General features: G+C 39.6%; 2 protein-coding genes and 1 pseudogene across 3 annotated transcripts; 2 read left to right on the top strand and 1 right to left on the bottom strand.

Moving 5' to 3' along the window:
- Positions 1 to 6,061: 6,061 nt before the first annotated feature.
- LOC137740896 (uncharacterized) lies at positions 6,062 to 8,936 on the bottom strand. Its single transcript, XM_068480700.2, has 7 exons — positions 8,753 to 8,936; positions 7,807 to 7,905; positions 7,615 to 7,677; positions 7,477 to 7,524; positions 7,302 to 7,355; positions 6,473 to 6,530; positions 6,062 to 6,341 (listed from the first exon to the last, which is right to left on the bottom strand). Exons 2-7 carry the CDS (start codon positions 7,864 to 7,866, stop codon positions 6,298 to 6,300), a joined length of 327 nt encoding a protein of 108 aa, XP_068336801.1. The 5' UTR covers positions 7,867 to 7,905; positions 8,753 to 8,936; the 3' UTR covers positions 6,062 to 6,297.
- A 7,850-nt stretch (positions 8,937 to 16,786) lies between these two features.
- Positions 16,787 to 19,057, top strand: LOC148694423 (F-box protein MAX2 homolog A pseudogene; annotated as a pseudogene). The gene has a single exon (XR_015966159.1). The product of XR_015966159.1 is annotated as an F-box protein MAX2 homolog A pseudogene (transcript).
- Positions 19,058 to 19,374: 317 nt separating this feature from the next.
- Positions 19,375 to 21,803, top strand: LOC137740895 (F-box protein MAX2 homolog A). Its single transcript, XM_068480699.2, has one exon. It carries the CDS (start codon positions 19,514 to 19,516, stop codon positions 21,668 to 21,670), a length of 2,157 nt encoding a protein of 718 aa, XP_068336800.2. The 5' UTR covers positions 19,375 to 19,513; the 3' UTR covers positions 21,671 to 21,803.
- The last annotated feature ends 410 nt before the right edge of the window (positions 21,804 to 22,213 follow it).

The raw sequence follows: 22,213 nt of genomic DNA, 5'->3' as shown, positions 1-22,213 counted from the left end.
TCAAACACCTTTGCCATCTGTTCGTGCTGCTTATGCTCTTGTGAATGCTGAAGCAAGTAGGCAAACCATTATGTTGGTTGGCCCACAAGTGGAAGGATCAGCCATGGTAGCTGCTCCGTCTCGATTTCCCCGTGGAGTATCGAATTCTCGATCAGGTGGATCTAAAGTTACTGATACAAGGAAGTGTACTTATTGTGACAAGGATAAGCATACTAGAGACACTTGTTTTAAGTTGCATGGATATCCTGATTGGTGGGTTCAAAAGAAGGAAAATCAAAAGAAAAGCATTGTTGGATCACAAGCACACCTGTCTACACCAACGCCTTCCGTGCCTCGAGTAGATCAATCTGCTCACTCAGTTTCTCCTACTACTGCTTCCACTTCCTTAGTCGACGCAGGTAACTTTGGTTTTGCTTTGAACACCACATTTGGTGCTCCAAATAAACCTTGGATCATTGATTCGGGGGCTTCTGACCATATGACCAATAACTCTTCATGGTTTGCTTCTCACACTACTCCACCTTTAAATACCGTTAAAGTTGCTAATGGTAGTACCACTCCAGTGCTTGGAGCAGGCTCCATATCATTAACACCATGCCTATCTCTCTCATCTGTTTTACATGTTCCTAATCTTTCTCACAATTTGCTTTCTATTGGTAAACTCACAAATCAACTAAACTGTCTTGCCATCTTTTCTCCTACTCATTGTTGGTTTCAGGATATTCGAACGAAAGCGTTGATTGGTCATGGTAGAGAGAGGGGAGGTCTATACTACTTGGACTTACCACCAGATTGTGAGAAGACAAGTTACAGTTGTCAAGTGGAAGCTAAACAATTTGAAGCTTCTGAAAAAATTTGGTTATGGCACAAAAGATTGGGACATCCTTCCTTTCAGTACCTGCAACATCTATTCCCTTCCTTATTTTCTAAAGTCAAGGTTTCTAATTTCCATTGTGAAACTTGCATCTTTTCTAAAAATCATCGTGTCTCATTTCCTTTAAGCTCCAATAAAAGTGATGTTCCTTTCTCTCTTATTCATTCTGATGTTTGGGGACCATTTCATATTCCTACTCATACTGGTGCTAAATACTTTGTCTCTTTCATTGATGACTGCACTCGAGTTTCTTGGGTATACTTACTAAAAAATAAGAGTGAGGTTATGTCTGTTTTTCCAATATTTCATCAAATGATTCAAACCCAATTTAATGCTAAAATTCAAGTTGTTCGATCTGACAATGGGAAAGAGTATTTGAATTATGGACTTGGAACATTTTTTCAACAAGAAGGTATCATTCATCAAACATCTTGTCCACATACTCCTCAACAGAACGGTATAGCAGAACGTAAAAATCGTCACCTCTTGGATGTGGCTAGATCTTTATGCTTTGCTATGCATGTTCCTAAACGTTTTTGGGGTGATGCCATTCACACAGCTGTTTTTCTTATCAATCGCATGCCATCACGTGTTCTCCAATTTCAAACACCTATCCAAACCCTTTCTCAGTATCATTCTCTTCCTTCACTCCTTCATATTCCTCCAAAAGTGTTTGGTTGTGTCTGCTATGTTCATGTCCACATGCAAAATCGTGATAAGTTGGATCCTCGAGCCATCAAATGTATGTTTATTGGCTATTCTGCTACTCAGAAAGGGTATCGATGTTACTATCCTCCCAATGGGAAATTTTTTGTCTCTATGGATGTTACCTTTCAGGAACAAGAGGCTTATTTTTCAGAGGGAGATTCGGTCACTTCTCTTCAGGGGGAGATGGGGAGCAAGGAGGAAGAGCAGTGGCCACTTGACATTGGTGGTATGCATTTTTCGGATGAACACTTGTCTGATGCCGGTGATGGTCCAAATTTGCCTAATGATGAGGCAAAGAGTGGAAAAATATTGAAGGTATATGAGAGGACAAGAAAAAGGGGAGATAAAGGAAAAGAAAAAGAAAAAGTGGCTGATGAGATAGACCACCCACATATAGATCCCCTCATTGACCAACTCTCTGACCAATCAGCTGCTACTCATACGAATTATCCTGAGGTAACCACTCATTCTCCTTCTCTTCAGCCTACTATATTTGATGAGTCCAATCATGAGATTTCATTAAGTGCTGATCCAAATGAACCACATCATGAGTCTGGTTCTCGTTATCCTATTCGAGAAAATCGAGGGATACCCCCTGTTCGTTATGGTTATTCTTCTACAAAGGGTATTCAATATCCTATATCTAATTTTGTTTCATCTCATCGCTTGTCAGACTCTTATATAGCTTTTGCAAACCAATTGTCATCAGTCTCAATTCCTAATAAGTTACAGGATGCTCTTAAAAATCCAAAATGGAAAAAAGCTATGATTGAAGAGATGGAAGCTCTTCGAAAAAACTCCACTTGGGAACTGGTTAAACTTCCTGAAGGCAAGAAACCTGTTGGGTGTAGATGGGTGTTCACAGTAAAGCATAAAGCTGATGGTTCAGTGGAGAGATACAAGGCCAGATTGGTAGCCAAAGGTTATACCCAAACCTATGGCATTGATTATCAAGAGACATTTGCGCCGGTAGCAAAGATCAACACTATTAGGGTTCTTATGTCATTGGCAGCAAATCTGGGGTGGCCTCTACGACAGTTTGATGTGAAAAACGCATTCCTACATGGAGACTTGGATGAAGAGGTATACATGGATCTTCCTCCTGGATTCACTACCACTTGTGATATTGGCAAAGTATGCAGGTTGAGAAAGTCCTTGTATGGATTGAAGCAATCACCAAGGGCATGGTTTGGCAGGTTCGCTCAATCCATGAGAAGTTATGGGTTCAAGCAAACTCAGGCTGACCATACCTTATTTCTTAAGCATGATAAAGGTAAACTTACAGCCTTAATTGTTTATGTGGATGATATGGTGGTTACAGGTAATGACGTCGAGGGAATTCAAAAACTTCAAATGTATCTAGCCAAGGAATTTGAAATGAAGGACTTGGGTACTTTGAAATATTTCTTGGGTATTGAAGTTGCAAGATCAAAGCATGGCATTTTTCTTTCTCAAAAGAAATATGTTATAGACTTATTAACTGAGACTGGGATGTTAGCTTGTAAACCTGCAGACACACCAATTGAGCAAAATCATAGATTAGGAGACTATCCTGATCAAGTTTCGGCTAACAAGGAAAGATACCAAAGATTAGTTGGGAGGTTGATTTATTTGTCTCATACACGACCTGACATAGCCTATGCTGTAAGTGTGGTGAGTCAATTTATGCATAGGCCAAGTGAAGCCCACATGGATGCTGTACAACGCATTCTCAGGTATTTGAAGTCTGCTCCTGGAAAAGGCTTGATGTTTTCCAATCATGGACATCAAGAAGTTGAAGGATACACTGATGCAGATTGGGCTGGGTCGGTAACTGATCGCAGATCGACTTCTGGATACTTTACATTTGTTGGAGGAAATCTAGTTACTTGGCGCAGTAAGAAGCAACATGTAGTGGCTAGATCCAGTGCTGAAGCTGAATTTAGAGGTATGGCACACGGCGTGCAAGAATTGTTATGGCTCAAGATTTTGTTGAGAGAATTGGGTTTCAATTCTACAAAGCCATCAAATCTTTATTGTGATAACAAAGCCGCCATCAGCATTGCTCATAATCCAGTTCAACATGATCGAACTAAACATGTTGAAGTGGATAGGCACTTTATTAAGGAAAGGTTGGTTGATGGTACCATTAACTTGCCTTATGTGAAGAGTGATGACCAGCTAGCAGATATTTTAACAAAGGCAGTGTCAAGTAGGATTTTCCATCTTTCACTCAGCAAGTTGGGCATTCGAGATATTTATGCACCAACTTGAGGGGGAGTGTTAACTGAAGCAGCCAGCCATTGTAGACTTAAGCAGCCAGCCATTGTAGACTTATCCAGCCATTATTGACTAAAGAAGCAGCCATTGTTGGCTAAAGAATTAGGTGAAATCCATTGTAATTAATATAGTAGTTTCATAGCAGTTTTTTATGACTTCTTGTACTAGTTTCATACCTGATCATCATTGCTTGTATTCCTATATAAATCCTCCGATTGGGAGATGAATAGATCAAGAAATTAACTCTATTTTGGCACTTTTTAACAAGGAATCTTGGTCGTGGAAGGAGGAGGTACATGAAAAGGTTAAAGCTAAGGATGAATGTTGTAAAGCCTTATACATGATAGAACTGATGAAAATTGTGAGACATATAAAATGGCGAAGAAGGAGACGAAGAGAACCATGAGAGAATCAAAGCTAGCGGCTTTTGAAGATATTGTGTAAGCGATTAGATACCAAAGAAGAAGAGTTTAATATCTATAAACTGGCTAGAGCAAGGGAAAGGAAGACAAGAGACTTAAACCAAGGTACATCAAGGACGAGAATGAAAATGTTCTAGCTACGAATAACGCAATAAAAAACAGATGGATAACTTATTTTCATAACCTTTGCAATAAAGGACATGATTGGAGTACTTCCTTGGGTGAGTTGAGTAACTAGGAAGAGTATGAAAATTGCTCTTTCTACTGTCGAATCAAGAAAAAGGAAGTGGTTGTAGCTTTGAAAAACTTGAAGCATAGGAAAGGAGTGGGTCTGATGACATACCGACCAAAGTATAGAAGGTCTTTGAAGAGATAGGTATAACATAGCTCACAAACTTTTTCAGTAAGATTTTGAAAAAGTAGAAGTTGACAAATGAGTGGCAAAAAAGCACTTTGGTACATATATACAAGAATAGGGAGATGGCGATGTGCAAAATTGCATGAATTATAGGGGTATTAAGTTACTAGTCATAGAATGAAGCTTTGAGAGAGTAATTGAGCATAGACTGAGGCAAGAGACACAGGTCCTAGGCAATCAATTCGGGTTCATGTCAAGTTGCTCAACTATGAAGGCAATCTATCTCTTGTAGAGATCAATACAACGGTACAGATATATGCGAAGAGTTACACTTTTTGAAAACGTTTTACAAAACTTTATTTTTATAGGCACACTTTTGTTTTTCTCCCCACAAGGACTTAGTAGCAATGCTTGTGTGACGAGGATTTCTAACAATCACTCATATGTATGAGGTTTCCCCTTCCGGTATAATCATTATGTACTTTAATACTGCAATTTAAGGGTTCAACCCGCTCACATGCGCACTTTAGGATTAGTTGCTTTAAGTTTTAAATTAATAGCACTTTCCACATCACCGTCACTTTATGACTTGGTCACCTTCTAAGTATCGGCCAACACAACTCCAATGTCCAAGTGGACACTCTGGGCATGGTATGTCATGAAGCCTGAATGTGGTCACCAAGGAAATTTATGATTGTAAAAAGAAGTGTTAATTTGGTCATGCTTCAAGTCCTCACTTTCACTATACATACAAAAACAACTAACAACATAAGAGAGCTTATCACCAATTCATTACAAACTATGTCATGATTTCTATAAGAGGACAAATTATTCTATGCCATGGTTCTTAATGTAAATAGGCTGTAAGTAGATTTTCACATGTATGCAAAATGGTCTTGCCTATCGAATATATGTAAAACTCGCAGCACTGCGCAAGCAAGCACTCTTGCTAATCATAACCGTATTAGTTTTCGTAATGTACTCCTAACCAATATAGCCTCTGTCATTCATGTCAATATCAGCAACACAAATTTGTTTTCTTTCTAAAACGGCTAACTTCCCAAGATTACATTAAGGGGCTGCCCCTATCCCTATTTGTTGACAACTATGAAACTGCCTAGTTAGTGAAAACAAGAAAAAAGAAACAGAAACAGAAGTGATTTTCGCTCCCCTTTTGTCCTCTTGCACTCTTCAGTTTGTTTATGTCCGTTGATTCTGCTTTGATTGACTCAAGTCGATACTAAAGCGAGAAAAAAGGGAGTGCATGAGGGTAAACGAGGTGTAGAAATTACTTCATAACAAAAAATGCAGAAAACGAGGAAATCTGCCTTAGTCATTATGGTATACAACCATATGTGTGATGAGAGAGAACGACATGGTTGTACAAAACCGGTGACACCCAAGAATTGCATGTAGAGCAGAAAGAAGATGCTGAAAAAGTGAATAATTTGTTTAGGTTTTTGAATTTCGTAAGTTGCTCTATCATTGTTAATAAGAAAATAACGTCCCACATCAAAACTTGGAACACCAGAAGTTACGGCTTAGTTTCAACTGCAGTAATGTTGGGTGCAATGCATGTTCACCAAGTTTGTTGTCAGGACAGAATATTACCCATCAATGTAGGTAACACAATAACAGTCTGAGGTTCTCACAAGATCAAAACACCAAAAGCTCCTTCATTCAGTGGCAGCTGTATCCTCAGAAGCGGCACTTCCTCGATCTACGTAAAGTAGTACAACAAGATAAATGGCTTTTCTGTTCTTTTTATTTTCTTAAATGTTAGGGAGAAAATATGGAAAGAATAATTAATTTGCAGAAATGGCTTTACAGAGTTCTAATGATTAGCAATACCTTCACCATCTGCTGGAGCACAAGGAGACTTTCTGTATCGTGTTTGCTGCTGTGTGGGCTGAAGCATGAAAAAAAAAAAGAGTATTAAAGCAGCGATAAAATAACCAAGGAGAACAATGGAAAGTGTAAATTATCTTGTTTTTATTCCTTGAAACCTCTAATGCATGGAAGGAGGGGAGGGGAAGAGAGCAGATTAACATGAATTGAAAAATATGAATATTGATGTACCAAAAACAGAAGGTAAATTTTTCCTGTTTAGCTCCTTGATTTTTTTTTTTTTTCTATTTATCCATTAAGGATTCGTTCCAACTTTAGCATCCTTTACTCCGGCAAGATTATACTTAAGATGCAAATACTTGGCATATGTGCTATTTATATCCAATACTTCTCAAAGAGAATGAAATTCTTCTGTTACATCACATTTCAAACAATATGTCATGAATTTTTTGAACATCATTGTCTTGTCGTGAACCCGTACAAGTTTGCCATCTCATCTAAAAGCCTGATATTGTGGCCTGGTCAAGACTTCGGAGCAACATTGTCTTTCAACCAAACTACCAATAATATACTCAAGTAATTTCAACTGCTTTTTAGCACCATAATCAGCAAACAGAACTCAACTAGTTGACATCACAAACAACGACAACAACAACAACAAAGCCCTTTCCCACTAGTTGACATCACAGCAAGTAACTTTTTTAAATGCGGAGTTCTCAACATTCAACGTGGCCAAAAACTCTCATCTAACAGAAAGTATTAATTGAAAACATTTAAGACAGCCACATCAGAAAGAAAAGGTGACACAACCACTTTAGAAAATGGCAAATACCTGTAGTTTTGGCCGAAGGGCTTCAAGTGGTCCCTTTGGCTTCTCAACCCCTTGCTGTTATCCAAAAAGCATCAAATGATATGAAATAACTAACATAATAATTATTTTGATACTCTGAAATAATTATTTGTTGCAAATACTGTAACAGGGTAATATTCAGTGTTAAGAGGACTACCTTTCCAAGTGCCCAATCAGCAGAATCAAAATAAGCACGTTCATGGTCCTGAGATCAATAAGCATTCATAGATGAAACACGGTACAAACTAGCATATAATTCGAACAAGACGTGACAAATATCAAATTCAAATATCACCTTCGAAATTAGTGGTGGTTTTTTTGGAATGATTCCACCATACTTTTTCTTTAAAACTTCCTCCTAACAGAGAGAAATAAAAACTTGGGTCAATCCTCTATAGCAGTACAAAGAATTTGATACAAATAATTTTTCCCTACACATTTCTACAGAAGTAAATAAGGTTCTTAACAATAACGTATGGAACACAACCTCCTGTGGGGAAGAATTTTCAGACCCCTCATCCACCCGTTGCTCTTTGCCGTCCTCCATCCCCAAAAATAACGTCGTCACACCACCCTGAAATACAAACTGCAAGAGCATACTAGTTACTTTCAAGTCATCAGCCAACGCCCAATGAGTTTACACGCAATGAATATACTATAAGCCCACAAGTTGCAACTACAATTAAACAAGAGAAAATACTCGTTTAATATAATTTCAACTGTAACAAATATACACCAAGGTTAAAACTCAGGTACAGCGACAATCCAATTAGTTAGAATATAAAACAACAGTGAATCGGAAAGGTTGTAGACTAATTCATTGGCACAAACAAGTATGCTACGATCTCCCAAATTCATACGCGGCAATCGTCTAAACATTTACATACCACATTTTGAACTCTTATTGTAATAAGGAGGATTATTGCACTAAGGGTTCAATATCAGTTCCAAGTAGGTCCATAGTTCTTTGTAAGACACCTCGATCAGCTAAAACTACACATTTAACATTCACCTCAATTTCCTCAAAAAGTTCAACAAAAATGCTGACAGTAATAATCAAACTTTATTATTTAACATTCACCTCAATTAATCTTCTGAATTTCGACCTAAATATATATAATATTAACTGAAGAATTATGATTCAAGATGATAAAAACATTGAACAATCAAAGAAACGCGAAATTAGCTGAAAATTCTTCAACCAAAAAATGGGATATTGATTGAGAGATACAATTCCTTAACCTAACATTACTTAATTATACATTTCTTTTCATATCTGTAACAAATGCAGTTGTAATTTGATCAGCATTCATCATTAAAATTTAGGGAATGAGAAGCAATAAAAGTCGCGGAAGTTAGAAATGCAATTCAAAATTTAAGAGAAAGAATTAAAAATTCAAAAAAAAAAAAAAAAAACACTCGAGAATTCGTACCTGAAAGCGATCTAGATGGATGAAAATCTAGAGAGAGAAGAAGGCGAATCTTAGAGAGAGAGAGAGAGAGAGAAGGAGGAGTATAGGGTTTAAAATGGTACGAGGGGTGGGAGAAGAGGGAGGGAGGAAATCTCGTCACATGGTGCGAGGACTGTTTCTACATTTGGTGGTAGTGATGATCCCCATCCATTATTTCGGTCAATCTCATTTTCTGCTGACTGACTCACTTAACGCGTTTTGTTTTCGTTAATTTCTCTCCCAAACAACATACAAACCAACAAACAATATTTTGTTAAAATTTTGCTTACCTTAATTATTTCCCACTTTCACGAATAGGCAATAGGGAAGTGATATCCACACACTTTTTTTACTTCTTACACACCTTTCTAATTTTCGGCCATCGGATTAGATGAATTGAAAAAAATCAATAGACAGAAATTAACAAAAGATGTGTGAGAAGTAAAATAGGGTATGTGAATAGCACACCCCTAGGCAATAAACACCAATAAACCATATATATATTAAAAAGGAGACCACGTGGTGGCTAATTTTCGATCATCGGATCGGATGAATTGAAAAAGATCAATAGACAGAAATTAACAAAAGGTGTGTGAGAAGTAAAATGGGGTGTGTGGATAGCACACCCCTAGGCAATAAACACCAATAAACTATATATATATATATATATATATATATATATTAAAAATGAGACCAGGTGGTGGCTTCATCACGACAGTCCACCATTCCGAGGGCCAAGAAGACTCAGTCTTCCTATGGCCACCAAGAATCGAACTTAGGATGTCCGTGTGAAATACAGGCCTAAAATTCGTCATTAACCACTAAATCATCATGTGATAGTTAAAGACCAATAAACTTCACTATTTATTATATAGAGCTTGATGAATTTTTGAAGAGCTATACATTGATTTTGAGTGAGTTTACTTAACTTCTATAGAATTCATGGGGATTTTGATTGAATTCTATATAGATTTTGATGAAGTTTGTGAGAATTTATCATGAATTTTAATACAATTATGTGGATTGTTGTAGACTTTTTAATGATCAATTTATAAGCATTGTTATTTTTAAATTTTCATTATTTGAAATAGTGATTGTGACTATGACAAAGTGGTCGTATGAGATGGAGGAAGTGTCGCATGTGATTTTTGGTTATATTGTGGTAGTAAAGGTGGTGTCTTTGGTGGTGATAATGATTATAATAAGGGTGGAAATATTGGTGGCGATGTGGTGTTGGGGTGGTGGAGTAGGCATGGGGCGGTAGTGAGGGGTGGTACAGGTGGCGTCGGTCATGATGAATGTGGTGTCGATGGTGGTCATGGTAGTGCCAATGATAACAACAAAAAGTTAGTCATGAAAGGTTGCGGTATGGTGATGCTAATAGTGAGAAGATGTTGGGGGTGATGGTGATGTCATGATTTTCATGGTAATGTGGTAGTTGTCGGCATGGTGTGGAGGTAAAGGCGGCTGTGGGGGTGGAGGGATGGTCATGGTAAGGTAGTGGGTGGTGACATGGTGGTGGAAGTATAGTCATTGTTTTAGAGTGGATGACGAGTATATTATCAAAAGTGAAAAAATGAAATCCATCAAAATCTTAGGGTAGATGTTGGATTTTGTGGGACCAACATTTTTGGGCCCCTAACATTTGGCACCTCGGGTGGTGAAAATGATTGGAATTCCCACAACACATGGCACTTAGATGATCAGACGATTTGAATCAAAACAAGAAGTTTAGTCATATCGAAGTAAGATACTCTCATGAGCTTAGCCAAAATCGAAATAAGTTGGTCATATCGGAGCAAGCTAGCCAGATCAAAGTAGCCAGGCTACTCTGACAATGTGACTAGTCAGAAGACCAAGCGTGGTCAGACATTCTTAGTCAGTCAATCTAGACTTAGGCCCATATGGATATTACTTGTCTCCCTAGAAGGAGACCCTAATTCATATCAAGTTATGATATCTAGAGATTAGGCAACGTAGCCATAATATTAGGAGGACTTAGCCCTAGTTTGGTACTGATGTGATTTTGAAAAAAGTGGCTATCAAAAAAAGTTGGGAGCTTTTTTATGTTTGGTAAACATTCAGTTTTAGCTTTTCTTCACAGTTTTGGGTGAAAAAAAGCCAAAAACTCAAAGCTGCAAAACCCAGCTTTGAAAAATCAGCTTTTTTTTCACATTTGTTTTATATAAAAGTTTATCAAACACTATAATACTGTTTTTTTTTTTTTTTCCAAAGCACTTTTACAAAAATGTTTACCAACACTCTGCTGCTTTATTTCACAGCTGTTTATTCTCACGGTACAACAAAAGTAGTTTTTTTTTAAAGTACAGCAATACCAAACCAGCCCTTAATCATTTATCCTAGATTCCTTCCCAGATACTCTATCAATCATTAAGGATTACTTTCTTTAATACAAATGCCCTAGCTTGAGCATCTACCAAGGGATCTCTTTAATCATCTGATACATCAACAAACTTAGACTCTACGAGACATCACCCATATCTTCTAAACGCCGCCATCTACATATTAGACATATTTCATAGAGATTCATCTCTCCTACACGCCTCATCTTAGACTTACTAGTTTAGGATGGTTCTCGACGTAGCCCACTTCACACCACTCCGTCTCTAGAGCTACATCTGTGATTTGATTATCCTTTTTGGAGATATGTTGGTAGTCCATTACGAATTCAGTCACACCCCCCAATCAACCTCATTCACTTCTCATTTGTGTTCATATGAAGTTTTGATCAGTTATCATCGCCATCCACATATGTGCGCAAAATTGGTTCTAACAAATTTGATATGACAAAAACCTTACTTTAAAAGCACTCAAAGTCCTTAACTTTTGAAAATCCTTCAAATCAATAAATATTTTTAATACACTTATATTTTTGTAGGCTTGCAAAAAGTCATACTTGAATACTACAAGTTTTTCATTGACTTTTGAAATGTCATAAAAAGTGTTTAGTTAATACATGGTGACTTTTATTAATTCCTTAATATATATATATATATATATATTGTCAAATGATAGAATTTGTTAGAATAAATGTTAGATTAGCCATCGACGGGATTTGAACCAACGCCGTCATGTAAGGGCTCAATACTTTAAAAATATGTAATGAATACACATGAATTTTAGAATCAAGCAAAGAGAATCAAAGACCATTAAACTTCATATAAATGTAGAGACGAATAATTTTTATTTTGAGCCGATTAGATATGAAAGAAAATTTTCTCTTATTACCATATCATCTTAGAGAAGATTGAAAGGGATGAGTAACACATGTTTTACCCTTCAAGGAATGAGGGTTCACGGTGGTGAGATGAAAAATGGGAGAGAACTAACATAGCTTTTTCGTGTCGATTCTCATAAACGGCGCCAAATGTTGATACATAAAATCAGATCGATCTTGGACAAACTTAAATTCAACCGTAAATCACACAAACACACAATAACACAAAGATGTATCGTGGTTCACGTTTAATTAAGGTTACGTCCACAGTGGTATTTATATGGTTTTAGTAAATTGAGGGTTACCTTCCCCTCTTACATACATCATGAGCTAAGTAGTGAGGTCCAATATATGAAACAACAGACACAAATTTATGGAAACTTTGATTCCAATTTCTTGTTAACCAATATCTATATTAAAATCCTATTGGTTTGAATATTTTAATTTAAGGGCAAATATTAATTTCAGTATTAATTAAGAGATTTTCCTTTGCTAGAAAGTCTAAACATTTATTAAATTCTCCTTTTATTTATGGAAGTTTTCAATATACTAAAATTTCCTTTCAATTTAAAATGTCTATAACTTGTTTGTTCAAACTCGAAATTGCGCATTGTTTGCACCTATATGCTCGTGGGCTGAATTCTACGGCAAAAAATTGAGAGAGATGTGTAAAAAGTAAAAAATGAGTGTGTAGATAGCACTACACATAATTTAATGTATTGTACGATAATCTTGAGCAACCAAGGTATTGTACACTGTCCAAAAGCCCCATCAATAATAGTTTTCAGTCTACCCTCAATGCTCAACTTTTGGTAGTTCCTTATCTTAGCCATCCAAAAAGCTCGATGAAGCGCAATAGCCTCAATTATTACCATATCATCTTAGAGAAGATTGAAAGGGATGAGTAATACATGTTTTACCCTTCAAGGGATGAGGGTTCACGGTGGTGAGATGAAAAATGGGAGAGAACTAACATAGCTTTTTCGTGTCGATTCTCACAAACAGTGCCAAATGTTGATGCATAAAATCGGATCGATCTTGGACAAACTTAAATTCGACCGTAAATCACACAAACACACAATAACACAAAGATGTATCATGGTTCACCTCTAATTAAGGCTACATCCACAGTGGTATTTATATGGTTTCAGTAAATTGAGGGTTACCTTCCCCTCTTACATACATCATGAACTAAGTAGTGAGGTCCAATATATGAAACAACAGACACAAATTTATGGAAACTTTGATTCCAATTTCTTGTTAACCAATATCTATATTAAAATCCTATTGGTTTGAATATTTTAATTTAAGGGCAAATATTAATTTCAGTATTAATTAAGAGATTTTCCATTGCTAGAAAGTCTAAACATTTATTAAATTCTCCTTTTATTTATGGAAGTTTTCAATATACTGAAATTTCCTTTCAATTTAAAATGTCTATAACTTGTTTGTTCAAACTCAAAATTGTGCATTGTTTGCACCTACATGCTGGTGGGCTGAATTCTACGGCAAAAAATTGAGAGAGATGTGTAAGAAGTAAAAATAAATGTGTGGATAGCACTACACATAATTTAATGTCTTGTACGATAATCTTGAGCAACCAAGGTATTGTACACTGTCCAAAAACCCCATCAATAATAGTTTTCAGTCTACCCTCAATGCTCAACTTTTGGTAGTTCCTTATCTTAGCCATCCAAAAAGCTCGATGAAGCGCAATAGCCTCAATTATTCTACATAGGCTATTGCGTTGAGCTTGAAAGACTCAAACGATGCTAAAATATACACGTGAATATCATTTGAGTAATCTTTTCACACCAAAATGTACACACGAGCATCGTTTGACTCTCGAATAGAAAAAAACATAGGATCCATCAAAATGAAGTTGAAGGTTGAATTCCCTTGAACCTTGCACATGGCAATATTTATATTATCTGGATAAGAGAAGTACCACTTGAATATTTGATTCCTCTACAATAATCTGGTGGTACTCTCTTATCAATTATGAGAAAACCAAAAATTTGAATCTCTCTTTTCCGATTTCTTCGCTCATACAAAACAATTAACGTTCATTTCCAATAAACCAATGCATCAAAATTGTTGATGCGACACAAAAATTTAATAAAAAGGTAAAGATTTAAACAAAAACAAATACGAAATATAAAACATTAACTGAAAAGTGATTAACCAAAACATTAATTTAAATAAAAAAATAAAATAAAAAAAACTAGATACACCCTCTCTTCCTCTCTCTCTCACCTCTGCTACAACTCCCTCCATCTTTTTCCTCTTTCATATTTTTCTCTCCTCCTCTCGTTCTCTTTCTTTTGTTCCTCCATTTCCTCCTTCTTTCACTCTCTTTGTACTTAGGGAGATTCAAAGCGTGATCAACGATATTGTTGAGAATGAACGTCACATTAATAAAAAGGAAGAAATTTGCACATCGATTTAAGGTTGGAAAAAACGCCGCCGCACATTGAGCTTTATGTCAGAAGCACTAAAGACTAAGAATTGAGTAAGAAGAAATGAACGGAAAAAACAACAAAGAAGAAGAAGAAAGGAAAAGCAGTAATCAATTTTTGGGGTTATTACTGTAAACAAACTTTTATCATAAAAAAATGAGGTTTTTTTGGTCAAACTAATTTACTTCCATTAAAAAAAGGCAAGTACAAGGAAAAATGCATTCCAAAAAGGCAGCTCACTACCTAAATACAAGCCCACCAACAAAAAGGGAAATACAGAAGATAGGCCCAAAAGTGACCAGTTGAACAACAACCAAAAAACCTTGAGACTGTAATGGAACCAGCAGCCACCAGATGCACATCCATTGCAAGGCCATCACGACCACCAAGAGGACAAACCAGCAGAACAAATGGATTAACAAAAAATGGGGGTGAGTAAGCCACCCGTGCAGGAAGTGCTCCCATAATCCTACCATATAGTGCTAAAAGCATCATCAAAAACCATTTTCTTTTTCTTCTTTTAATCAAAGAGGCCTTATTTGTGGCACATCAACAAATTCAACCAATTTAGAGCTTGTTTGGAAGTACTTTTAAAATAGATAAAAGCAGTTTCGGTGAAAATATTTTCAAAACCATTCCTTAATAAAAATACAAGTAAATTATACTTCTTAAAAGAAGCACATCATTGATATTTCTTATATAAAACACTTCAAATACTTTTAGAATCAAAAAATATTTTCTCTAAAAACACTTTTAATTATTTTAAAAGCATTCCAAAATGAGCTCTTATCTAATTTGTTAATGAACTTAGATGGTAGGGAAAAATTGAGACCCAAATAGAGTTTTTCGAGAAAAAAATGAAAATGATAAAAAAGGGTTCAGCCCTTAACTGTTCGACCCAAACAATTCAATCTAAACCGCATTAAACCGAATCAAGATATTATATTTTTTTAGCTTTATTTAAGATAAAACCAAATCAATCCGAAATCCAAATCGCTAAAATCAAATCATTCCGTAATCCAAATCGTGCCAACCATAATTTTTTGTGGAACAATTTTTTTTATCTTGAAAGGGAAAAAGGTTAAGACGAGTGTAGAGTTGTAGTATCCTATCGTAGTGGCTGCTGTCGTGTCGTTGTCATGGCAAAAATGGTGAAGATTTTTGTAGAAAATCGGAAACAGATGGCAGCAAAGCAGAATACACAATCACACTTGTTCGGTTCCGTATCCATAATCCATAATCCATAATCCATCCGTCCATATCCTAAACAACCACAGACCCACATTCCTTACTTCCTTATCCACGCCCCTTCCACTGCGCGTGCATTACTCTCTACACGATGACACAATACAAAAACATCACGAAAATAACGATTTTCTGTTCAACACGATAATTAATAGGATCGTTATCAGATGATTCATTACGAATCAGTTAATAACGGGTATACATAGGGGTAACCCATTTCGACCTGTTTAAGAAAATTTATTTTGATAATTTTAAAGTTTAATTACTAAAAAAAACTTAGTAATATTGTTTTATTTCTTTTCATAATTATTTATTCATAATTTAAACGGTTTATAATATTTGCTTTTTAGTTTATGTGGAAGAGTACTAATGTGGAAAGTCTTACTAAAAACATTATCAATATTATGCTTGAAGAAAATATATCAAGTTAAAATTCCAATATCGTTTCCAATGACAATTGATGAAAATTGTAGGTTTTATTGTAAGAAAATGTGCAAAGTTTCACAACCTTGAAATATAGCTCCTTTCATGTTGCAAATCCTTTGAACATTTGACAATTTCTAATGTGTTAATGTATTTTTCATTATACTCTTATTTTTGGGTATGTAACACTTGAAACACAGATGTATTTATGTTTTGAATGTGGCAATGTAATTGTATATATTAATTTGGATAGTGTTATTTGCATTCTAAAAATCTCATTATACGCTCATCACAAGTGTATTTTTCTTTCCTAATATAAAAAGTTTGGAGTGTAGAATGAGATTTTTGAAGTACTAATAACAATTCTCTTTTTAGTATTATGATTTTCATTTAATTATTTATTGGTTTAAAATATACTTCTTTATAACAGGTAACTGCTAGAATCATATCACAGAATATTTTTACGTAACGTTGTAATCCTTATTTATTTTAACGGATGATACACAACATAACTCAGTAAGATATTAAATATGACACAAATACGAAAACCATGACGTAGAGAAGTGGTGTAAGTAAAGATATATCGTACTCACGTGGGTCTAACGCTAAAAGACAAAACCCCCACCTCAGCTGCCATAACTCCTCCCTCCCTCCCATCCTCCTCTCTCAATCTCTCTCTCTCACTCATTCCCTCCCTCCCTCGCACCATGGCCCCCACCATCAATGACCTGCCGGAGCCCATACTCTCCACCGTCATCACCTTAGTTTCCGACACCCGGACCAGGAACTCGCTCTCCCTTGTGTGCAAAAAGTTCCTGAGCATGGAGAGGGCCACGCGCACATCCCTCACGCTCCGGGGCAACGCCCGTGACCTCCACAGGATCCCGATTTGCTTCACGGCAGTCGCCCAGCTCGACCTCTCACACTTATCCCCATGGGGCCACACTCTGCTCTCCCCCTCCGCCGCCAACACTGACCCTCTTCTCCTTGCCCAACGCCTCCGTGACGCCTTCCCATTCGTCACCTCACTCACAGTCTACTCCCGATCGCCCCGTATCGTCCAGATCGTCTCCCATTTGTGGCCGGGGTTGCGCCGCGTCAAGCTCGTCCGCTGGCATCAACGGCCCCAATCACCCCTCGGCGCCGACTTCGATCCTCTGTTCTTGGCCTGTCAGTCGCTCTCAGAGCTCGACTTGTCAGAGTTCTACTACTGGACGGAGGACCTCCCGCCGGTTCTGGAATCCTATCCCAAGGTGGCTCGATCTCTCACCAAGCTCAATCTCTTGACGACGTCGTTTACCGAGGGGTTCAAGGCCAACGAGATCATATCCATCACGGCGGCGTGTCCGAAACTGCAACATCTCCTGGTGGCGTGTATGTTCGATCCGAGATACGTAGGCTTCGTCGGCGAGGAGGCGCTCTTATCGATCTCCACGAACTGTCCGGAGCTCAGAGTCATTCATTTGATCGATACGACGTCGCTGGCCAACGCCCACAGCGAGCCAGATGACGACGGTTTCACCGCCGAAGACGCACGGGTCGGGCGCGCGGCGCTAATCGACTTCTTCTCGGGGCTTCCGCTGCTGGAAGAGTTGGTGCTGGATGTTTGTAAGAACGTGAGAGACAGTGGGTTGGCGCTGGAGGTGCTCGGGTCCAAATGCCCCAGGCTGAGGGCGCTCAAGCTGGGCCAGTTCCATGGGATTTGCTCGGCGATTGGGTCCGAGCTCGACGGCATTGCCTTATGTGCCGGGCTGGAGTCGCTGTCGATTAAGAACTGTGCCGATTTGACGGACATGGGGTTGATTGAGATTGCGAGAGGGTGTTGTAAATTGGCCAAGTTTGAGGTCCATGGATGTAAGAGAATAACGGTTAAAGGGTTGAGGACGATGGCCTGTTTGTTGAGGAAGACTTTGGTTGATGTCAGCATCTCTTGTTGCAAGAATTTGGATGCCGCGGCCTCGTTGCGGGCTCTGGAGCCCATTCGTGATCGGATTCAGCGCCTGCACATTGATTGCGTGTGGGAACCGGAGGATGGTCATGGCTTTGATCTGGATCAAGTAAATGTCGATGATTATGTTGGTGACGGCATTGCGGTGAATCGGAATGGTGATGATGGTGGCGGTTACATGGACTTGAATTGGGCAGCCGAGTACGAAAACAGAAGTAGGAAATGTAAGTTGGGGATGGATGGGGAGTGTTCCTATATGCCACCAAGCAATGGCAATGGCAATGGAAACAGAAATGAGTTTTGGTACGGTGAGAGCTGGGAGAGGCTGCATTATCTTTCGCTTTGGGTTGGGGTCGGTGAGCTGCTGACTCCGTTGCCGTCGGTGGGTCTCGATGATTGCCCCAATCTTGAGGAGATTCAGATTCGGGTTGAAGGGGATTGCTGGGGAAGGCACAGACCCACGCAGCGAGATTTCGGGTTGAGCTGCCTCGCAGGCTATCCTTGCCTGTCCAAGATGAAGTTGGATTGTGGTGACACGGTGGGTTATGCACTGACAGCCCCGCCAGGACAGATGGACCTTAGCCTCTGGGAGAGGTTCTTCCTGACTGGGATTGAAAGCTTGTGCCTAACGGAACTCGATTACTGGCCTCCGCAAGACCAGGACATAAACCAAAGGAGTCTCTGGCTTCCGGCTGCGGGGCTGCTGTCGGAATGCGTGACATTGCGGAAGCTTTCCATCCACGGCACAGCTCATGAGCATTTCATGATGTTCCTCATGAGAAACCCGAGCCTGAGGGATGTGCAGCTGAGGGAGGACTACCATCCGGCACCCGAAAATGAAATGAACATTTGACAATTTGTAATGTGTTAATGTATTTTTCACTATACTCTTATTTTTGGGTATGTAACACTTGAAACACAGATGTATTTATGTTTTTAATGTGATAATGTGATTGTATATATTAATTTGGATAGTGTTATTTGCATTTTAAAAATCTCATTATACGTTCTTCATAAGGGTATTTTTCTTTCCTAATATAAAAAGTTTGGAGTGTAAAATGAGATTTTTGAAGTACTAATAACAATTCTTTTTTTAGTATTATGATTTTCATTTGATTATTTATTGGTTTAAAATATACTTCTTTATAACAGGTAACTGCTAGAATCATATCACAGAATATTTTTACATAACATTGTAATCATTATTTATTTTAACGGATAATACACGACATAACTCAGTAAGATATTAAATATGACACAAATACAAAACCACGAGATAGAGAAGTGGGGTAAGTAAAGGTATATCGTACTCACGTGGGTCTAACGCTAAAAGACAAAACCCCGCCCTCAGCTGCCGTAACTCCTCCCTCCCTCCCATCCTCCTCTCTCAATCTCACTCTCTCTCACTCATTCCCTCCCTCCCTCGCACCATGGCCCCCACCATCAATGACCTGCCGGAGCCCATACTCTCCACCGTCATCACCTTAGTTTCCGACACCCGGACCAGGAACTCGCTCTCCCTTGTGTGCAAAAAGTTCCTGAGCATGGAGAGGGCCACGCGCACATCCCTCACGCTCCGGGGCAACGCCCGTGACCTCCACAGGATCCCGATTTGCTTCACGGCAGTCGCCCAGCTCGACCTCTCACACTTATCGCCATGGGGCCACACTCTGCTCTCCCCCTCCGCCGCCAACACTGACCCTCTTCTCCTTGCCCAACGCCTCCGTGACGCCTTCCCATCCGTCACCTCACTCACAGTCTACTCCCGATCGCCCTGTATCGTCCAGATCGTCTCCCATTTGTGGCCGGGGTTGCGCCGCGTCAAGCTCGTCCGCTGGCATCAACGGCCCCAATCACCCCTCGGCGCGGACTTCGATCCTCTGTTCTTGGCCTGTCAGTCGCTCTCAGAGCTCGACTTGTCAGAGTTCTACTACTGGACGGAGGACATCCCGCCGGTTCTGGAATCCTATCCCAAGGTGGCTCGATCTCTCACCAAGCTCAATCTCTTGACGACGTCGTTTACCGATGGGTTCAAGGCCAACGAGATCAAATCCATCACGGCGGCGTGTCCGAAACTGCAACATCTCCTGGTGGCGTGTATGTTCGATCCGAGATACGTAGGCTTCGTCGGCGAGGAGGCGCTCTTATCGATCTCCACGAACTGTCCGGAGCTCAGAGTCATTCATTTGATCGATACGACGTCGCTGGCCAACGCCCACGGCGAGCCAGATGACGACGGTTTCACCGCCGAAGACGCACGGGTCGGGCGCGCGGCGCTAATCGACTTCTTCTCGGGGCTTCCGCTGCTGGAAGAGTTGGTGTTGGATGTTTGTAAGAACGTGAGAGACAGTGGGTTGGCGCTGGAGGTGCTCGGGTCCAAATGCCCCAGGCTGAGGGCGCTCAAGCTGGGCCAGTTCCATGGGATTTGCTCGGCGATTGGGTCCGAGCTCGACGGCATTGCCTTATGTGCCGGGCTGGAGTCGCTGTCGATTAAGAACTGTGCCGATTTGACGGACATGGGGTTGATTGAGATTGCGAGAGGGTGTTGTAAATTGGCCAAGTTTGAGGTCCATGGATGTAAGAGAATAACGGTTAAAGGGTTGAGGACGATGGCCTGTTTGTTGAGGAAGACTTTGGTTGATGTCAGCATCTCTTGTTGCAAGAATTTGGATGCCGCGGCCTCGTTGGGGGCTCTGGAGCCCATTCGTGATCGGATTCAGCGCCTGCACATTGATTGCGTGTGGGAACCGGAGGATGCTCATGGCTTTGATCTGGATCAAGTAAATGTCGATGATTATGTTGGTGACGGCATTGCGGTGAATCGGAATGGTGATGATGGTGGCGGTTACATGGACTTGAATTGGGCAGCCGAGTACGAAAACAGAAGTAGGAAATGTAAGTTGGGGATGGATGGGGAGTGTTCCTATATGCCACCAAGCAATGGCAATGGCAATGGAAACAGAAATGAGTTTTGGTACGGTGAGAGCTGGGAGAGGCTGCATTATCTTTCGCTTTGGGTTGGGGTCGGTGAGCTGCTGACTCCGTTGCCGTCGGTGGGTCTCGATGATTGCCCCAATCTTGAGGAGATTCAGATTCGGGTTGAAGGGGATTGCTGGGGAAGGCACAGACCCACGCAGCGAGATTTCGGGTTGAGCTGCCTCGCAGGCTATCCTTGCCTGTCCAAGATGAAGTTGGATTGTGGTGACACGGTGGGTTATGCACTGACAGCCCCGCCAGGACAGATGGACCTTAGCCCCTGGGAGAGGTTCTTCTTGACTGGGATTGAAAGCTTGTGCCTAACGGAACTCGATTACTGGCCTCCGCAAGACCGGGACGTAAACCAAAGGAGTCTCTGGCTTCCGGCTGCGGGGCTGCTGTCGGAATGCGTGACATTGCGGAAGCTTTTCATCCACGGCACAGCTCATGAGCATTTCATGATGTTCCTCGTGAGAAACCCGAGCCTGAGGGATGTGCAGCTGAGGGAGGACTACTATCCGGCACCCGAAAATGAAATGAGTACGGAGATGAGAGTGGATTCGTGTTGTCGATTTGAAGATGCACTCAACCGGCGCCCAATCCTTGATTGAACAAATCAAACTAATGATATGTAGTTTATGAAATCGGAGAGGAGCAATGTACGAGTTCCCAACATCTTGTTCATGCCTCACTTTTAACGTTTTTAATTTTCCATCAATTAATATCTTGTCATCGTTTTGCCAAGGCCAAACTCTTTACTAACATAAATAACACTTGTCATTCTCTAATTCGTCTGTTGACAAGAATGATTTATGAAGTCCGCCTTGAAAAATAGACAAATCGATTTAATACGAGACCATTTTTACCCATTTAATTTAAATTTTATTGTTTCTTGCAGACAAAAATGACCTATAAAGTCCAACTTGGAAAATAAACAAATCGAACCGTTAAAGCTGATGTGATGTAGCCCCACAACTAATCTCCATTTAAAAAAATAATAGAAATCTCGTTCCTGTAAATAGTTGTCGAAAGCATTTTCGTAAATCGAAGGTCCAACCAAAGTTCGTAAACAAGCTAATTCTTTTCTTTTTTTTTTTCTTTTTTTGATTGCACAAAAAGCGTTGCAGCGGAACATCGGAGGATGCAAAATGAAA

This window comes from Pyrus communis, chromosome 9 (assembly GCF_041283825.1).
Source record: "Pyrus communis isolate YQ-2024b chromosome 9, ASM4128382v1, whole genome shotgun sequence".
Classification (NCBI taxonomy): Eukaryota; Viridiplantae; Streptophyta; class Magnoliopsida; order Rosales; family Rosaceae; genus Pyrus; species Pyrus communis.
This window is presented reverse-complemented; position numbering and strand designations above follow the sequence as displayed.

Excerpts from the sequence above, each read along its gene's own strand:
- LOC137740895 (XM_068480699.2), top strand. The coding sequence starts at position 19,514 with ATGGCCCCCACCATCAATGACCTGCCGGAGCCCATACTCTCCACCGTC.
- LOC137740896 (XM_068480700.2), bottom strand. The coding sequence starts at position 7,866 with ATGGAGGACGGCAAAGAGCAACGGGTGGATGAGGGGTCTGAAAATTCT. Across the intron at positions 7,678-7,806 it reads AAAATTCTTCCCCACAGGAG|GAGGAAGTTTTAAAGAAAAA; the intron begins GTTGTGTTCCAT and ends TCTCTCTGTTAG. Across the intron at positions 6,342-6,472 it reads TGCTCCAGCAGATGGTGAAG|ATCGAGGAAGTGCCGCTTCT; the intron begins GTATTGCTAATC and ends TACTTTACGTAG.